The sequence below is a fragment of the Ictalurus punctatus genome, chromosome 5 (assembly GCF_001660625.3).
Source record: "Ictalurus punctatus breed USDA103 chromosome 5, Coco_2.0, whole genome shotgun sequence".
Classification (NCBI taxonomy): Eukaryota; Metazoa; Chordata; class Actinopteri; order Siluriformes; family Ictaluridae; genus Ictalurus; species Ictalurus punctatus.
Genome location: NC_030420.2, coordinates 8,862,318 through 8,882,982, shown reverse-complemented (window position 1 = coordinate 8,882,982; position 20,665 = coordinate 8,862,318). Strand labels below are relative to the sequence as shown.

Genomic DNA, 20,665 nt, shown 5'->3' with positions numbered 1-20,665 from the left:
TTTTTTTTCCTGGTTAAAATTTACAGGTGCATCGCAAAAAATGTGAACATCATGGAAAATTTCATTTTTTTCCCCCGTAATTTATTTCAAACAATGGAACCTTCAAGCCTTTTCTGTTTTAATCTCGATGATCATGGGTTCCAGCTCATGGAAATCAATAATCCAGTATCTCAAAATATTAGAATGAAGAATTTATAATACAGAAATGTCGATCTTCTGAAAAGTATGTTCATTTATGCGCTCAATACTTGGTCGGGGCTCTTTTTACATGAATTAATGCATCAATGTGGCGTGGCATGGAGACCATCAGCCTGTGGGACGGCTGAGGTGTTCTGGAAGCCCAGGTTGCTTTGATAACGGTCTTCAGCTCGTCTTTATTGTTGGGTCTGGTGTCTCTCATAGATTCTCCATGGGGTTCAGGTCAGGAGAGTTGGCTGGCCAATCAAGCACAGTAATACCATGGTCAGAAAACCAGTGATTAGTAGTTTTGGCACTGTGGGCAGGTGGAAGCATGAAGTGCTCTAAAATCTCCTGGTAGACGCTGCATTGACTCTCGACTTGAGAAAACACAGTGGACCAACACCAGCAGATGACATGGCACCTCAAATCATCACTGACTGTGGAAACTTCACACTGGACTTCAAGCAACTTGGATTCTGTGCCTCTCCACTCTTCCTCCAGACTCTGGGACCTTGATTTCCAAATGAAATGCAAAATTTACTTTCATCTTCCCCATGACTGTGGTTGTATGTACTGAACCAGACTGAGAGATGAAAGGCTCAAGAAACCTTTGCAGGCGTTTTGAGTTAATTCGCTGATTAGAGCTCTTCTCAGGTCGACATTTCTATATTATAATTTCTTTATTCTTATATTTTGAGATACTGGATTTTTGATTTCCATGAGCTGTAAGCCATCATCATCAAGAATTAAAACAAAACAAAAAAAAAGACTTGAAATATTTCACTTTATGTACAATGAATCTAGAATATGTGAAAGTTCCACTTTGTGAATTAAATTACTGGGAAAAATGAACTTTTCCACGATATTCAAATTTTTTGAGATGCACCTCTACAGTTGGACATGCTTTGCTTTGACAGAATTTCAGAGCAAGTGCAAATAAACAGGTTTATGTTTGTTTGTTTTTTTTGTTCCGCAGTACATCTGCAGAATCGGGACTGTGCACAGGATAACGGACCGAGGGGACGTCAGAGTCCAGTACAGTAACAATATACGTTGGACTTTCCACCCAGGCGCTCTGACTAAAGTAAGCAGAGATGCACTCAGCTAGATTAGTACACTCTCAGAGAAAAGGGTTCTTCAAGGGTCCTTTTATTAGCTTCCTACGTGCAGGGGCGTAGCTACGTGTTGGCCGTGTGTGGCCAGTGCCACCCTTGTGCCTGTTTTTTTGATACAAAAAACAGTAAAGTGATTGAAACTGAAACACTAACAACTTCTCATGCTGAGCAGGAAAACAAGGTGTGTAATTGTCTATATGAGCTCCAAGTTATGTGAACCTGATATGAGCAGAGCATAAGGATAGATAGACGTACTTTGCATGCCACTGTAGCAGCTAAACCCATACGCTGATAGCTTAGTTGTTCTTCCCCTTGGCTAGAAACTCCAAACTAACCTAATCTTGTGTTGGATAGCCAAAAAGTTTTATATTTTATCAGTCCGGTACCCGAGGTAAGTTTTATGATAAATCCAGCTTTTTGTCCAATTTTCATATATTTTCTTCTTTTTTTTTTTTTTTTTTTTTTTTTTAGCAATTAGCCCTCACAAGAAGGAAAAAAATGCACGGAAACAGTCTAATTTGAATTACATTTTAAAAAGTTTTTTGATGGAGAAGAGTCTGGGCTTAGCCCCGGATGATCAACAGTCATTACGACGTTACATGATAACACCCCTGGTAAAAACTGTTATTTAGCTAGATTTCACTACCTTTTCCTGAAAGCTTGTTAACGTTGAGGTGCTACGATGTTTCATCATGAGAAACAAATGTTAGCTTACCGTTAATGGCATAACTTAGCTAATGATGGCTAAAGTTACTGCAACTGCTAGCTAGCTAATTTTTTACAAAATAAATTCTACTTGAAACCCTCTTTGAGAGGGAAACCCTCTGTTGTAGGATTCAACATAGAAACTTTTTAAGGGTTTCCTCAGAGGGACAATCTACAGTACACAACAACTAACAACCAGTTTCATCAAAATTACTATTTATTCTATCCAACATTGAGAAATCTCTTAGAAAAAGGGCTTCATTGAAGGTTCTTTCAACACTTATTAGCTATATAAAAGCTTTATTTACTCTTGGAGGAAAAAAAAAACAGTTGAATCTTTTTCAGGTTGTCTCTGGGGGAGCCATTAAAAGTTTTGTGTAGGACCCTATGACACTAAGTGTTTCCCTCTGCCATAGGGTTATACATTGAAAGCCCTGACCATCCAGGAACCCCTGAATATCTTATGAAAACATTTTTTCCACAAAGTGCACCTGGACCCCTTAAAAAACCTTTGTAGAACCATTACGGATTCCTCCATAGGGACCAACCAGGCACTTCAGGGTGCTAGATGGAAACTTTTAAGAGTAGACTTCACCACATAGCATGTACATAAAAATCACAAGGAATATAGAGATCGTTTAGCTTTTAAATGTTTATCTTTGATTGCGTTCAGTAAAACAATACTACACAATGCTACACTCTTGTGGGAGAAACGGTTCATCATGGGTACAGTTATGGGTCTGTAGCTCAGCAATAGAGTTCTACTTTGGTTGATTCTACATAGAACCTGTAAAGGTTTCTCCAGAGGCCAGACCATAGAACCAGTAGGTACTAGATTTAAACTGCATTACAATTACATTTAAACTATGCAGTTTTGAATTGACAGTGTATATATATAAAGGTATAAAATTATACACCTTTTATTCTCTAAAAGCATTATATGGCCAAATGTATCTGGACACCTGACCATCAAACCTGTATGAGTTTGTTGGACATCCCATTTTAAAACCATGGGCGTTTATTTGGACTTCTATAGCATTAATATTATCCTTCACTGGAACTAAGGGGCCCAAACCATGAATAACAGCCCCAGACCATTATCCCTTCTCTACCAAACTTTAGTGGAGAACACTTTTCCACTGCTCCAGAGTGGAAACACGACGTGTTTTATGCCCCTCCAGCCAATGCTTGGCATTGCACGTGAAAACCCATTTCATGAAGCTCCAGACACCCAGTTCTTGTGCAGATGTTGCTTCCAGCAGCAGTTTGGAAGTCTGTAGTGAGTGATGCAACAGCATAGCCGATTTTTACGAACTATGCACTTCAGCACTCAGTGGCCCCGCTCTATGGGTTTGTGTGGTCTGCCATATTATGGCTGAGCTGTTGTTGCTTCTACATGCTTCCATTTCACAATAATAGCACTTACAGTTGACTGGGGCAGATCTAGCAGCGCAGAAATTTCACAAACTGACTTGTAGCAAAGATGGCATCCTATGACAGCACCATGTTCAAAGTCACTGAACTCTTCAGTACGACCCATTCTACTGCCAGTGTTTGTCTATGCAGATTGCATGACTGTGTGCTTGACTGTATATACCTGTTATCAATGGGTGTGGCTGAAACACCCGAACTCACTCATTAGGAGGGGTGTACACATACATTTGGACACTGAGAGAATGTAAACACCTCCTGACTACTCAAAGAACCCTTGAGGAAGCATTTTTTTCTCTGTGTGCGCTTGGAATGTATAAGAAAGAGAAACCCACTGTTGTAGAAGTATTAAAGATTCCCTCAACAAAACCAATGAAGTCTTTAGGAAGCTAAACGGACCCTTTTTAAATGCAGATTTTGAATTTGGACAAAAACCTTATATAGAAACTCCATAAATCTTTAAAACAATAAAAAGTTGAAGGAGTTGCACCGATAAAGTGGGCTTCAAACAGAATTTCTGTTAAATATGTGTTCTGGTTTCTTCATAGTGCTTCCTGGAAACCGCATCTTTTTGCTGATTTTTTGTTATACATTAAAAAAGATTTTTTATATTTTAACATGCTATTGTGCATATGGATGCCCAGGAATGAGCTAAAAAAAAAAAAAAAAAAAAAAAAAGGCATTGATTTAATGCTCATTGGGAGAGGCTGGGTTACATTGTATATGTTTTACAGCTGCCCTGTTTCTCCCAGATGGGTAAGGATATTAAATACATCTCCTGTTTCATCCTGCGCCTCTCACCTTCATTTGATTTCAGTTTGATTTATAATATAGTATCTTGTGTGAGCAGTGGATCAAGCAGCTCCCAGCGTTTTCCTTGTGCGTGCTACAGTACCTTCAATCTCACAGTGTAGTTTAAAGATTACAGTGATATGCTGTTTACCCAAGCACTGAATTGTGTGTGTTTGTGTTCTTGACATAAAGCCTGAATAAATGTAAAGCCCTTGGTAAATGGAGCATGACTAGACATCCATGCACGTGGCTATACACTCTGTAACAGTGATTAGCTAAATCCCTAGTCAGTCTCAGCTTATTGGTGTTTAAGGATGTTGCTTGTCTGATAACAGAGCCTTACTTTTTGCTGGCCTGTCTTGTCTGATCAAGCTTTCGTGTCTCAGTCTGTTCTTTAAATGATTTTAGGTGAATACGTTTGCAGTAGGTGAGTTGGTGAGGGTACTGGACGATATCGAGACTGTGAAGAGGCTACAAGCTGGCCATGGAGAGTGGACTGACAGCATGGCACCTGTATGTTCCTCAGTCCTCACACATGCAAACAAACACACACAGAGATATATATATATATATATATATATATATATATATATATATATATATATATATATATATATTACATTACAGACACACACGAGATGAAATGTAAACGAAACACTCTTTGGTATTATTTCCACTATCATAGAAAAGTAATCTAAGTAAACTTGCTAATTAAGAAGGGAGTATCAGTTGGTTTAATATCGCACAACATTAACACTGCTCTTTTCTGCAAATTCGATCAGATTCAGATTTATGTGCCAAGATTTCATTTGCAAGGAATTTCTCTTGGCAGTTGCTCCATTCGCATACACTAGCTTGAAACAAGACATTGAATTCGACAGTACAAGGAAAAAAAGTGTCAATTAAAATACAAATCAAATATAAAATGTGTATATCAGAGAGATTAAATATGCAAAGGTAAAAGCTTCACTGACAAAGCATTTTCTTCAGTTTGACATCGATCGGTGAAAACTGATATCGGAATCCCCCCACCCCCCTTCCGTTCCCAACCCCCCCCCTTCCGTAAGTTAAGGAAGTCATTTGTGAAAATTATAACAGCTTTCAGAAATTTGATGTCATTTCTTACATTGCCGTGACAGCACTAAAACAGGGAAGTAGGCAGTAGGTTTCCCTGACTAAATATCGTTGGTTTTGCCCGTGGAACGTTTTGGCCAAGGCTAATTCCTTTTTGTTTCTTCTGCATATAAAACTGACGATTTTTTTGTATCACTAAAAGATAAAACTTGTTTTTCTGTTATTATCTATTACAACACAGTGTTTTCATTTGGGGTTTTTTGGTCCCCATTTTCACAGTAGAAAATAACACTAACCAAGAATTATTTGTCATGTTTCACTTCTGCCTCCCGCAGTCCGAGCTATCATTTAGCAAGAAAATGTGCAGTGTACTCAGAAATACATCACGTGTTAAGATTTCCATGTATAGAATGTAATTATGCTCATTTTATGTGATATATGATACTTAACTGCTGATTACACCGATCAGCCATAACTTTAAAACCACCTGCCTACTATTGTGTAGGTCCTCGTTTTTGACTCGTTGAGCCATGGACTCCACAGGACCTCTGACTGTGTGCTGTGGTATCTGGCGCCAAGTTGTTAGCAGCAGATCCTTTCAGTCCTGTAATTTGCGAGGTGGGGCCTCCATGGATCGGACTTGTTTGTCTAGAACATACCAGACATGCTCGATCGGATTGAGATCTGGGGAATTTGGAAGCCAAGTCAACACCTTGAATTGTCAATTGTCGTGTTCCTCAAACTATTCCTGAACAATTTTTGCAGTGTGTCAGGGCGCGTTATCCTGCTGAAAGAGGCCACTGCTATTAGGGAATACCGTTGCTATGAAGGGGTGTACTTGGTCTGCTACAATGTTTAGGTAGGTGGTACGTGTCAAAGTAACATCCACATGAATATCAGGACCCAAGGATTCCCAGAAGAACATTACCCAGAGCATCACACTTCCTCCGCCGGCTTGCCTTCTTCCCATAGTGCATCCTGGTGCCATCTCTTCCCCACGTGAACAACGCACCTGCACCTGTCCATCCACGTGATGTTAAAAAAAAAAGTGATTTATTAGAACAGGTCACCTTCCATTGCTCCATGGTCCAGTTCTGATGATCTCACGTGCTTTCAGTGGTGGACAGGAGTCAGCATGGGCACTCTGACAGGTCTGCAGCGACACAGCCTCATACACAGCACTGAGTGTTCTGACACCTTTCTATCACAGCATGAACTTTTTCATCAATTTGTGCTACTGTAGCTCTTCTGTGAGATCAGACCAGACGGGCTAGCTTTCAGTCCTCATGTGCAACATTGAGCCTTGGGTGCCCGTGACCCTGCCACCGGTTCATTGGTTGTACTTCCTTGGACCGCTTTTGGTAGGTACTAACCACAGCATACCAGGAACAGCTCACAAGACCTGCTGTTTTGGAGCTGCTCTGACCCAGTCGTCTAGCCATCACAGTTTGTCCTGCTTCAACTTTGAGAACTGTCTGTGCACTTACTGCCTAATATATCCCACCCCTTGACAGGTGCCACTGTAACAAGATAATCAGTGCTATTCACGTCACCTGTCAGTGGTTTTAATGTTATGGCTGATCAGTGTATAAGGCACAGGTGTAAACAGGTGTTATACAGTACCTACTTAGAAAGGTTTAAGTTACTCTGTGATGTATTCTACTTTTATTAGATAAGCCATTTAACGCATAAGAAGGTGTTAATGGAGCATTTATCCTCTAGAAGCTCTAGCAAGAACAGGATTGCATGATTCAGGGAATTATCAGCCACGTCTCTACTGTTCCTATATCAGTGGACTAATCCTGTACATTTGGCGATTCTCAAGGTGACATAAAGTCATATTTAAATTCACAGACATGTATGACACGTGACATTTACGAAACTTGGGCAGTAATTCTCTGACCTGAGCTGACCAGAACTGCTACGTATATTGCATGCTCTGTTCCAGGCCACAAGTGAGATTAGCTGTGTGTGATTTCTTTATAACAGTTATTTGTCGCAGTTGAAAAAGACAGCAAATATTAGACTAAGGATTGCTGGATAAAGGCAAACTAACAATAGGGCCAGGTTTTGAATTCATCAAGATAATGCTCTTTGCGCTCACCCTGTGACCTGTGTGTGTGTGTGTGTGTGTGTGTGTGCTTATCAGGCCCTGGGCCAGGTTGGCAAGGTTTTGAAATTGTATGCGGATGGTGACCTGCGCGTGGCATTTGGAGGACAGACGTGGACTTTTAACCCTGCATGTCTCTCGGCCCAGCCTGGCGAGGTGGACGCCAATCTGATGACGGCTGAAAATCCAAGTGAATCAAGATGTAAGCAGGAAACAACCATAATCCCATCAATCATGCCGCATGTTTGAATGCACGACTAATCTTAGGCTCTTTTTCTCTCTTTCTCTCTCTTATTTATTTATTTATTTATTTATTCATTCATTCATTCATTCATTCATTACAACTTCTGTTGTCTACTTTTGTTAAAAGTGATTCAGATGATATTTACACTTTGTTCTCCTTTTCCTCTGAATGTACAAAATTTTCTTGTTAATTCTTGTTGTTTGTTTTTGGGGGTTTTTTGCATGCTGGAAAAAAAAAAAGTGTTTTGTGTTTTCATCCATAAGTGCTCCCACATTCTGGAGATGGATAGATGGACTTTCATTTGTTCTTCCTAACTCCTTTTTCCTCACTGTGCTTTTCATGTCAAGCAAACTCACTTTTTCTTTCTTTCCCACATGACACAGGGTGCTGAGGGCATTTGAGCAAAATGCGGGCCACTATTGCATGGTGACATTTTGACTCATTTGACTGTCTGTACAGTTTTTGGGCTGAGAGAAAGAAACTGTGTTTTCTTTATCCACATCTGTAAAAAGTTTTAGAGTAATTAGTCTTTTTGTCTCTTTCTATCTCTGTTTCAGCCACAGTCATTTCAGTCCTGGAGAAGCTGTTGTCTCAGTCCACGGAGCAGGATAACCCCGGGCGCCTGGTCATCGAGGCTGCTCATGGCAGCGCTGCTAAAGTTCGCGAGCTAGTGCAGAAACATCCGGATAAGGTGGGTATCATGGTATGCTACGTTGTAATGGTATTGTATTTTAAAAATTCTACTTATTTAGAAAGAAAAAAGATTTGTCTTTTGAATCTGCAACATTGGACCTTATGAAACAGTTTAGGGAAGGCTCACATATGGGTGTGATGATTTAATTTTAGTCATTTACTGGCCCCCAGTAAACAATACTGATGCTCCTTATATACTGACTGACTGTTTGTAGGTGGATATAAAGAACCAGGGGAAGACGGCCCTCCAGGTGGCTGCTCACCAGGGCCATATGGAAGTAGTGAAGGTCCTGCTGCAGGCCAACAGCAGCATCGAGGCCAAGGACGAAGACGGAGATGCAGCTCTGCACTACACAGCATTCGGGTGAATAATAATCCGTGACGGTCTTGAATGTGTGAGCTGCATTTTACTTAAAGGCTTTTTGTCACTGTTTATTACTGTTATTGTTAGAAGACCAAGCACCCAAGGTGCTGGCACCTCATGGTATATGTTAGGAGGTTTATTAGGGGGCCAAGCACAGAGTTGTTGATTTTATTTATTTATTTTAATTTATTTTATTTTCCTAGGTGTCCAAGCACTTAGTGCTGGAACCCTACTGTATTTGCTGGCACCTTATTTTATTTGTTAGGATTTTTATTAGAGAGACATAAACATGACACAGAAACACTGTGTAAAAAAAAACAAAAACAAAAAAACCATTAATACATCTTTATTCTAGACTTTGAATGCTTCCATTTGTATCAATTATTATAGATTGCAGGGGGAAATTTTGTCCAAACTTACATTCCCACACGTGCAATTGTTTCCATTGATTTGATCATAGTTTGGCAAAGCAGGGTGTCTGTGCTCTTCATCTGGGCCGAGTCATTTTGAGTTTTGTTTTTTTATGGCAAAACTAGTTCAGATGTGTATTAGCTCATCTTGGCATTAATGCTGCATGTCTCTGTGTTGTGTGTGTGTGTGTGTGTGTGTGTGTGTGTGTGTGTGTGTGTGTGTGTAGGAACCAAGCCGAAATCGCACGCCTCCTCCTGAGCAAAGGGGCCAGCGTCAACCTGCTGAACAACTCCATGTGTACTGCGCTCCACATCGCCGTCAACAAGGGCTTCACTGACGTAGTGAGGGTACTGACCGAGAACTCCGCCGACGTCAACCTGCAGGTACACGTGCACAAATGCACGCATTCAGACACACGGTCACTCTTGAATGGTTATGCAAGGGTACAAAACAGTACTGTTTGGAGGCAATTAACTTTAAGAGCTCTATAGAGTAACGACCTGACTGGCTCTCTGGCTATCTATCAATCTGTCCACTCTTCCGCATAATCTGCCTGTCTGCATTTCTGTCTATCTCACCCTTTCTTATCAGTACAAGTACAGAAAAAGAGAAATTATTAACTCAACTGGGAAATCTGGCTTACGTGCTGTGCTTTCTGTGACTTATCTGCATCATTAGGGCCAATTAGCAAATTAGCCCATCCTCTGAATTCATTCTCAGTCTTTGCAGTGACACACTGCTGATTTCGACTCATAGTGCTGAGCTGCTCGGTTCTGAGCCTTGCGTTCCACATTTTCCACTTGAACTGTGGGAGCTCAGCTGGAGTGGAAAGGCTCCCTGGAGGAGTTTTGGAATATACACACACACACACACACACGCACACACGCACGCATGCCAGCCTGTACTAAGGCATAGACCACGTCGGATTTTGTTCCTTGCATACCACATAGTGCACTATATCATGTGTCAGTTTTGTAGTGATGTCCAAATTCTTAATGGATGTTTATATTCTTTTCTAGTTTACTATACAGCCAAATGGTCTTAAAATGGTCTTGAAGACATACAGGATTACTGGGTCCATGAATTTACTTATTCCCAAATCTTTCATCAAACTAATCCCAGAATCAACACAAGCACAACCTGGTGTGGAAACGTCTGCCACACCATTAGTGATTTGTTTGACTTATTCTCATAGCTTTTTATTATTTGTGACCGTATACACTACCGGTCAAAAGTTTGGGGACACTTGACTGAAATGTATCTTAAAAACCTTTCGATCTGAAGGATGACTATGGATTCTATGATGGATGACTCAAAGCGAAATATTCCGAAAAGCAGCCAGTAAGTGTCCAGCATAGGTGGGAACTCCTTTAATACTGTTTAAAAAGCATCTCAGGGGGATTGCTCAAGAAATCGGTTGAGAAAATGCCAAGAATACATTTCTGGAAATTTTATGCAAAACGGGTGTCTACTATGAAAATGCTAAAATATTACATTATTTTTATTTATTTTGGATTTTTTTATCACAACAAAATTCTCATAGTTCCATTTGTGATACTCCGGAGTTTTGATGATTTTATTATTATTATTCTAAAATGTGGGGGGAACAAATTAAAATTAAGAATGAGTGTGTCTAAAGTTTGGACTGGTAGTGTACGTAGTAATTTGAAACTTTATGGAGGTTGTGTTTTTAACCCTTTCAGGCATGAATTGGTTATAAGCATATCCAAATTCTTTAGATTGATCTGCATTTGAGGTTTTACTTTGTCTTAATATCAAAATATCAAATTGATTGTCTATGAGTAATAAAAGGAAAACCTATTATACTTGAAAGACCAAAAAAAGTTCCAGTGTCTAAAAATGGCTACCATTCAGTGCTAAAATATTTATCAAAATGATAGAAAATATATTTTCTGAAATACAAAGTAAAGTGCGTATTAGTAGTTGCCAGCATTTATGATTTTCACCCCTTGCTATGACGATATGGGAGCCACATGGAAAACTACGCTTTCCTGGGTTTTTTTGTGTAAATGCGTATTTGTTTCTGGTAGAGGTTACTTTTGTTTTGTGCTGAGTTCATTTAGGTGAACTTTGACCTGTGAATTTGCAAACCTCAGTTGGGTGAGGCAGTATAAATAAATAAGTGGGTGGAACTGTCATCTCTTTGAACAGTAAAAGAAAAAAAAAGATGGGGCTGCTTATTATTAGGCAACTACTTCTGAGTCCATATCCAGATTTCTGTAACGCTTCGTTGCGACAATGTCCATTGTTACAAGCGTAGGATTTCAGACAGAGCCTCTGAATCACTTCCACTCTTCAAATGTACCAACAACAGTGTGTAAACACGTTGTGTGTGAACTCGGTCAGTAGGGTGAGCGTTGCGGGAGACAGTGCAGCAGCATGCCTTCTGATTAAACCACAACGTTTACCTCCAGACAGCACACATTTTGTACAGTCTCTGTGTTTCTTTAAACATTAGATAACAGTAGAAGCGTGTGTGTTTTTTATTTATATATATATATATATATATATATATATATATATATATATATGTGTGTGTATGTGTATATATATATATATATATACGTATATGTATATATATATGTATATGTATATATGTATATGTATATGTGTGTGTGTGTGTGTATATATATATATATATAATGTGTATATGTATATGTGTGTGTGTGTATGTATGTATGTATGTATGTATATATATATATATATATATATATATATATATATATATATATATATATATATATATATATATATATATATATATATATATATATATATAATTTTTTTTTATATATAAAAGCCCTCTGGGATATGACCACCAAGATACAAGAAGCATAATTACATCCATATGGAGACATGTACAGCCAACAGGAAATGAAAAAGATGAAAGTAAGTGGAGAGTTGAAGGAAGTGACACAGGCAACAGTATCGGCAGATAAACAGAAAACGCAACAGGCATCCCAAGGCAAAATATGACTGTGGTCATTTCAAAGTGAATGCACATATAATTCATAAGCTCACTCTGATGAGCTAAAGAGATAGCATCCATTTCCAGTAGCTAGCAGCTTTAAAAAGCTGATTCCACCAAAACTCAAAACTCAGGAACACTGAAGTCCTCTGGCAGCATCTCATGGGAGAGGTGCACACTAGAGCGTGTTAAAGCAATGGCACTCCAAACCCCCCCACCCCCCCACCCCCGGCCTCCCCAGGTACTTGAATTATTGAATTATCCTCAATGGCGGGTGTGTACGTTTAGTTAGTATTGCACTGGACGCAGGTGTACGAGGCACACATAGCTAACAATTAATGGAAGATGTTGCCCACAGCAACAGTTAAACCACATGCCACAACTATTCATGAATACATCAATAAAGTCGATCTTGACTAAATGTGGGTGTGTAAATTCAAAAATTTTATCCGGGTGACATACACTGACTAGCCACTTTATTAGGATCATGTGGAATACAATGTGATCTCAGTGTCTTTGGCATGACTGTGGCATGGTTATTGGTGCCAGATGGGTTGGTTTGAATATTTCAGACACTACTGATCTCCTGATTTTCAAGCACAACAGTCCCTAGAGTGTATACTGAATGCTGCAAAGAAAACATCCAGTGAGCGGCAGTATTGTGGCCAGAAATGGCTTGTTGTCGCGAGACGTCAGAGTAGAATGGCCAGGTTGGTTCAAGCTGACAGGAAGGCTTTATTAACTCAAGTACTCTTTACAACGGTGGTGTGCAGAAAAGCATCGAACCTTAAAGTCCCTGTGAAGTGCCTTGAAACGGACAGCGTTATTCGAGGTGTTTATGGAATTTCCACTGAAACAGTAAGTCAGGGTGGGCCATATAGAGTGTCTCCTCCCCCTTTTTAAATAGCCAATGGCGTTTAGCTTACCTCATAGCCTGGGCTAAGTCATACTTTACAGTTAGTACCACAGACGCGAGCCCGAGCAATGACGATGCATTGGATTCACTTGCCATTTCCTTCTTAACCAGTTGGAAAACTAAATAAAACGCACACATTTTACAGACAAATTTACACCACACGCTTGTTGATATCTCTCACTAGAGAGCCTTTGATTGTACAGAAAATCTGATGAGGAGCTGAAGTGCAGAATGTCATTAATTTGCATTCATGTTGGATATGCAAGGAGTGAAGCGTTGTTCCTCCAAGCTGATTGGTCAGTTGATTTGAGTCCACCTCTTCCGGGATTCATTTGGTAAATTCAGTGCTTGAAGGCTTCCTCTGTTTTTGATTTCCAGGACTCGTATGGGGACACACCTCTACACGATGCCATTTCTAAGGACTTCCGGAGTATCGTTGAGATCCTGACCGTGGTGCGCAACATTGACTTTACGCAGCAGAACGACCGTGGCTTCAACCTGCTGCACCATGCAGCGCTGAAGGGCAACAAACTGTGAGTCCTCACACTGATGCTAATGTTAGCTTACGTTTGAGGCAATAAGCCTTAGTTTCCTACACAGACCACATCTTTGATTTGTTGTTATGTGTGTAATAAAGCATGAGTGTTGTTATAGGAAAATAATCAACAGTAGGGTGGTGTAATGCCGCAGAACATGAAGAAGAGTTATCACGCTGAAGTTAATCAGTATGTCCTGAAGTGTTCTATTCATCTAACACCAGAGCAATATGCCAACAATCTCATTTTAATAAATAAATAAATAAATCGAAGAACTCCATGTCATACATTTTTATCCGTTTATAGTTACCTTAAATGTTGTGGAATATCTGAGAACCAGGAATTGTTCCGTGAAATGTTCTAGCAGCTATAAACGTTCATTCGCTCACCAGCCTGTCACATTATCAGAAATCAGAAAGCTCCTATTGTAGATAAGGAGTATAAGCGGAGTGTTTTTGTGATTGTTGCAGGCAAAAATGTTTGATTTTGCAGATGAATGCTTTCCATTTGCAAACACGTATCATAATGAAGGAGAAAGAATATACAAAACAACAACCTGAAACAAAATTGCTGTTTTTGAAAATTGCTGTGTTTGTTGAACAAACACTGCCTGTTAGCATTGGACTGGCTTAGCAGACAATCCAAAACTAGGGCATGTGCACGCCAAAACACAGGTAAAACCCTGTTTATACTGTAAGCTACAAAATAAATAAAGCTCTCTCTCTCTCTCTCTCTCTTTCTTTCTCTGCATTGTTTGGAAATAGTGTTAAGGATGTAATAAGGTTGGGCAGTTTTTAACCCGATGTCTCTTGCGAGACCATTTTAGAGCTTGCACCCAGCTGAACCTGACGCTGATCTGATACTGCAGGATATATTTAGAACCATAAACTCATAAGGCTAGTATTCCTAAGGGCAAGTGCACATTAGTGTTTCTAACATTTTACAGTACTAACTCTATTTATTGTGTTCCACTGGCTCATTTTTTTCTGGTAAATGTTCTGTTTATTTTATTATTTAGTATATTCTGTGTGTGTGTAAAAGACTTCACTAACACTGTGATTCGGTGCTCTCAGACAGTCCCACACAATAACAGTGATTTTCTAATAGACTGTCTCATCCGCTTATGTAATTGGCATCCTGAAGTCATTCGTGTAGTTTGGGAATGGTATGGTCAGTACACTGGCTCCCGGCGTTTCTGCAGTACATGTAGTTTAGTCTCGGCCTCGGACTCGCTGCCCACGGACTGTCTGTTGTTTACAGTACACAGCTATTACAATCTTGCCAGTTATAATCTTATCGGCTGTCCCCACCCACCTCCGTGTGTACACGCTTCTGTGTGCTGGTTTTTATCAAGCCATCAGAGAAACGTTCTACAGACGCACATAAGTGCTAAACACATTCACTAAGTTAAAACACATTGGATGTGTTGTTTTTGGATTCGTCGTTATATTTATGGTTTTGTTGTGTGTCGTTTTGTTTTCTGGGGGGGTTTTTTCCTTCCTGTATTTTTTTTTTGTTTGTTTCGTTGTTGCTTTTTGGGTTTTTGTTGTGCTTATGGTTTGGTTTTGTGTTTTTATGGCTTTGCTGTTGTGTGTTTAGTTTCTTTGTTGTGTGTTTATGGCTTTGCTGTTGTGTGTTTAGTTTCTTTGTTGTGTGTAGGTTCTTTGTTGTGTTTTTTGGTTTAGTTGTGTTTTTATGGTTTTGTTTTGGTTTTGCTATTGTGTGTTTAGTTGCTTTGTTGTGTTTCTGATTTTTGTTGTGTTTTTCTGGGTTTGTTGTGGTGTTATGGATTTGCTGTTGCGTGTTTAGTTTCTGTGTTGTTTTTATGGTTTTGTTGTGTTTTGGGGTTTGCTGTTTTGTTTTTGGTTTCTTTGTTGTGTTACTGTGTGCTGCACTGAGCCACAATAATACACTCTCACGGTTTCCAGTTTTTTTTGTTTTTTTATAGTATATTGACACTCATGTTCCCCTATACACATCACAAAAACAGCTTTGTTGTGGTTGACCATTTGAAGTCAGTCTAATAGTGAATGTAGGTGCTTCTTGGCAATGTTGAGTTTATAAAAGAAAAGAAAAAAGGTACACATTCTCTAGTGCTTGGCTTGTAAGGTCAAACACTAAGGTTAATTCCTTCGTTACAGCTTCTGTTTACCATCACATAAGTAACACTGAAAATGTTGAAGGTAACATTCTTCTTTTGTCCTCCCCTACCCAAATATCCCTGATGGCAAAATGTTCTAGTTGAGTTGTAATAAAAACTCCCGAGCTGTGAGGTGAAAATCACGAGAGCCTCTGGAGATGTCTGTCTTTTAGGCTTATTTTAGCCATTGTTCCAAAAAGTCCCAATTAGCCGCTTGTTTTGTCGAATAGTACGAGTGTGTCACTGGTGGAGTTTTACTGTGAGGACTCGGAGGTAGGGCGCTAAGTGGAGCGCACGCTGTCGTTTGGGACTTGTCCTGCCGCTCTACCTGTCCAGGTACCTCTTGTTCAACCTCACACACATCCGCACACTGTGAGAGATTTGAGCTGGATTATTTCATCACATCTAGCAATATTTGTCATTTTACTTTTTTCCTCGTAGCGTCTTACTACTACTCTCGTGCCCTCACGGTATCTTTAACCTACATATCTATAACATCTCCCGTGCAATTACCACACACAAGATTCCCAAGAAAAGCAGCTCACATATAATGGAAATCTTAGGACGGTTGAGTTCTGGCAATGAAATGTTTCAAATGTGCAATTTTTTATAACACTAACCAAAATTACAAAAGGCTTTAAAACAAGCATGAGAGAATGTCTTAGCAAAACATCTCTAATATGTACGACTTACTCTTTCTTTAAAGACTTTCATGGTCTCCAAGTGGCTACCAGGGGAAGCCGAGGCCCTTCAATGTTTACTGTGAGCTGCATCGATAACGCATTAAAATGATATCTTCCTCAGGAAAAGTCGTCCCATCTTTGAAATGATACATTATACACAATTAGAAGTTCACAAAAATACATATATGACCCATTTGAAGGCTAGAACAGCAGCCATTATACAGCCCCCTCCTAAACTATTGGAACGGCACAATTCATTCGGCCAGTTCATTTGTTTGTGCTATACTCCAAAGACATTTGGGTTTGAGATCAAAAGATGGATATGAGACGAGAGTTTAGGATTTAAGCTTTTATCTCCTTCTATTCACATCTAGATGTGTTTAAACAACAACAATAAAAAACTTGTGTGTCAGACCACCCAAATTTTTAAGCAAGCAAAACTATAGCAACAGGTAAGTCTTGAAGTAAATTAAATAACACTTAATATTTGGTATCTTATCCCTTGCTTGTAGTAACTGCATCAAGCCTGCAACTCACTGACATCACCAAACTGTTAGTTTCTTCTGTGTGTTGCTTTTCCAGGTTTTTACTGCAGCATCTTTCAGTAGTTGTTTGTTTTGGAGGTTTCTCCCTTCAGTCTCCTTGTCAGGAGGTGAAATGCCTGCTCAATTGGGTCAAGGTCTGGTGATTGACTTGGCCAGTCTGAAACCGTCCACTTTTCCCCCTTATAAACATATGCCCGATGTTTGTTTGTGCGGTACCTCTGATTGATTTCCCCTTTTTTCTCAGCTTCAAAATGTCTTGCTTTTCTCCCATAGACAGCTCTCTGGTCTTCATGTTGGCTTATCCTTTTTAACAACAAATTCAATCATCACATGTGAAACTGAAGGTAAAAACCAAGAGTAGTTGTTCAAAACTATTTATTGTTTAAACAAATCAATCTAACAGGACACATCTGGGTAACAAGAAACAACCTGTCAGTCATGTGTTCCAATATTTTTGCTTGCTTACAAATTGGGTGGTCCGATACAAAATGTGCTGTGTTCTATCGTTCAGCACATCTAAATATAAATACCAAGGAATAAAAACTGAAATACTCAACTCTCTTTTCATGTTCACCTTTTGATCTCAAACATAAACGTTTTCAGTCTACAGCAAAAAAAATAAAAGAAAAAAAGAATTGACCTTGCTGTTCCAATAGTTTAGGAGGGGACTGTACTTGTATTATAACTGTGGTTTGAGTAAAAGGGGTTTTCCTCCTCAGGGAAGAAATATGACACTATTCCCACCCAATATATTTAATGTTAATATAAAAGTGTTCTTTTATAAATAATGAATAAAACATGCAGGAGTGTGCCGTTACATGGAAATAATGAACGTTAGGATGGTAACAGTTCTGCATCACACCATCCCATGTCTGATTATTTTCCTATAACAAAAAAATCATAACCACAACTGTTTGCCAGCTTGAAGAAAAGACAGGTCATACGTGTTAACTGTTTTATGGTTCAATTAAACACGTTCCTCGTATCACTTACATTATAGCTGTTATAAACAGTCGTTCCCTCACCAGCCTTTTCTTTCTCTCTCTCTCTCTCTCTCTCTCTTTAAGTTGATAGGACAAAAAAAAAAAAAAGCCATTTGTCATGTTAACAAGAAACCACAACGTGCTAATTTCTGAAGACTTTCCCGGTGTAAAACTTAGTTACAACTTTTCTAACCTCAGACTGTTACAAAGCTCTCACACTGGAGACTCCTTCATTCTTCACATGCTAAATTAATCTCTGACATTACCATAATTACAGATGTGCGTGTTTTTTTTTTTTTTTGTTTTTTTTTAAAATCCTTTTATGTAGAGTGTCTTCTATATCTTACAAATTCCTGTGTACATTGTTACTGAAGCAACAATAACGTTTTAGATAGTAGAACAAGCGTGTTACTATACATTTTGCATTCAGCTCTACTGTCAGAGGTACTGTACATATTGTTTTAGAATCCTTTGGAGTATTCCTTTAATCTTTCGATCTTCATATATGCTCTTATACACTGATGTTCACAGATAAAGCCTAAAGGCAAGGAAATGCGTCATGTGTGGTATAACTCACACACCTATATAGCTTTATTGTACTGTATATGATATGACCGTTCCACATACAGTAGATGGAATGTACACACACACACACACACACACCCAGAGCCCCTTCACTGATCCTGTCCCTGGCTCTTGTACTCAGGACACCCTGCAGTGACAGCCTTTTCCTTGTATGGGGAGAACGATGCAGAGTTCTCAGAGGGCGAGAGAAAGGCAGAGGAGGGGCAGAAAGAAAATACTCACTCTCTCAGGCCAGACGAATCATAAAACAAACGTTAGATTTGTTCTGGCAACTGTCATACGTGCGGTACCGCGGGTCAACGTTTCTGTCCGAGCAGTCATTCGCCCTACATCCATCAGAAAGAGTGTTTTCCCACGAATACAAAGTTATCACTCTTTTTAGGTCCTGTATTTTTCTTTTTTTCCCCCTTGTTTTTTTGCCCAACGTCCTAGCATCTCTGAGTCTTGGAGTCTTTTTAGTCCTTGTATTGGTTGTGATGTTGTTTATATAGCTTGCATACCCACAAAAAACAAAAAAAAAACAAAAAATTTGCATCCTGAACCAGATCAGCCCAGTCTACCATTTCGGTTTCACGCCGGGGATACGCAAGTCGTTTCGCTTTTGCGTGGAAGGTGTTTGTTTATTGTCAGGGAGGAAATGGAAAAAGCAGGATCACCGCATTTCTCATAAAGCATGTGGGAAAGTGAGGGGGGGAGAGAGAAATCGGCTGTGAGAAACTCATCTCCACGGAGCTGCGACCGGTCAAAGGGCAGCCGAATATGGAGCTGCACTCAGGGTATATATTAAGTTCTGTGTTTATCTGGTTAGGAAACAGAAGCAGATTGCCACTCGGTGTCAATACGACTGTCTAACTCATCACAAACTAACACACATGAGCGACATCAGTAGGGTAAACTTCATATTCTGCACATACAACACAAACACACTTTTAGACTTGTGATCTTAACTATTTGGAATCTTTAAGCCATACACACAGCCTCCAGTCCTATTTCCAGAGAAAAATGGAATGTAATCATCTTTGCTGGCTCAGTTTTGGTTCACGCCCAATCCGCAGTCGTCCTCATTAGGGGATACACGTGCTTCACTACCACTCCCACATTAACATTTCATGCTGTGTGGGGGAGCTGGGGCAGGCCTGTGTGCTGCTGCGATTGTTTCGAAAGAGAGAAGGAGTGATGGATGGAGTGTAAGAGAGCAGGAGGTGTGGGACAAAGGCGAGGCCTTCCTTTTCTGGTGGGAGGTGGGAGGTATGAGGAGCTAAGAGGCAGAGTGATATGAGCACTGAGGGACTACAGTAGAGCTCCTTCAGCACACTGCATACACACTGAGTCATTGTAGGTTCTTTCTTTCTTTCTTAATTTATTTCCTAATTTATTTCTTGATTTCTTTCATTTCTTTCTTTTGTTCTGGCTTTCTTTCTTTTCTTGCGTTCTTGCTTTCTTTCTTAATTTCTTTCTTGTTTTTTTATTTCCTTCTTTTTTCTTGTTTTCTTTCTTTCATTTCTTGCGTTCTTGCTCTCTCTTTTCTTTCTTAATTTCTTTCTTGCTTTTTCATTTCTTGCTTGCTTGCTTGCTTTTAGGCCTTCTTTCTTTCTTTCTTTCTTTCTTTCTTTCTTTCTTTTGTTTTTCTTGCTTAATTCATACCCAATTGTTACCCCTTGTTTTGTTTGCCTTACACATTTTTTTGTTCTATGATGAAGGCAAATTTATTCTTTCTTGCTCGGCATTGCTAATTCTCAGCAAGTAGTTAACAATGATATATTTTCATTTTTACACATTTTTGTTCCGTGAAGCCAAAATGATCCTGCTTTCTTTCTGTCTTTCTTAATTCATACTGACTAATTACCAAATATAAATATATATTTTTTTAGTTTTACACATTAGTTCTATGGATGAAAGCTAATTTTATGTTCTTTGTTTGTTTCTTTTTTTTTTTTTTCTTTAGCTTGAGAATTAGTTTTTTTGGGGATTTCTTTTTGTTTAATTATTTATTCATTCATACCCATAATTTACAAGTGATGATTATTTTAGTGCAGTGGTAGCTTAGTGGTTAGGACGTTGGACTTCTGATTGGAAGGTTGTTAGTTCAAATCACAGCACTGCCAAGCTGCTACTGTTGGGTCCTTGAGCAAGGCCCTTAATTGCTTAGTTGTATAAATGAGATGAACG

The 20,665-nt window shown here is 39.3% G+C and overlaps 1 protein-coding gene across 4 annotated transcripts in view; it reads left to right on the top strand.

Moving 5' to 3' along the window:
* mib2 (MIB E3 ubiquitin protein ligase 2) overlaps positions 1-20,665 on the top strand; it is a 91,653-nt gene that overhangs the window by 58,146 nt on the left and 12,842 nt on the right. For all 4 annotated transcript variants that reach the window (XM_017468433.3, XM_017468434.3, XM_053680173.1 and 1 more), the window contains exons 7-13: positions 1,157-1,264; positions 4,632-4,736; positions 7,447-7,609; positions 8,209-8,342; positions 8,560-8,708; positions 9,346-9,502; positions 13,403-13,557. In XM_017468433.3, the coding sequence (XP_017323922.1) occupies positions 1,157-1,264; positions 4,632-4,736; positions 7,447-7,609; positions 8,209-8,342; positions 8,560-8,708; positions 9,346-9,502; positions 13,403-13,557 (971 nt within the window). The remainder of the gene's footprint in view (positions 1-1,156; positions 1,265-4,631; positions 4,737-7,446; positions 7,610-8,208; positions 8,343-8,559; positions 8,709-9,345; positions 9,503-13,402; positions 13,558-20,665) is intronic.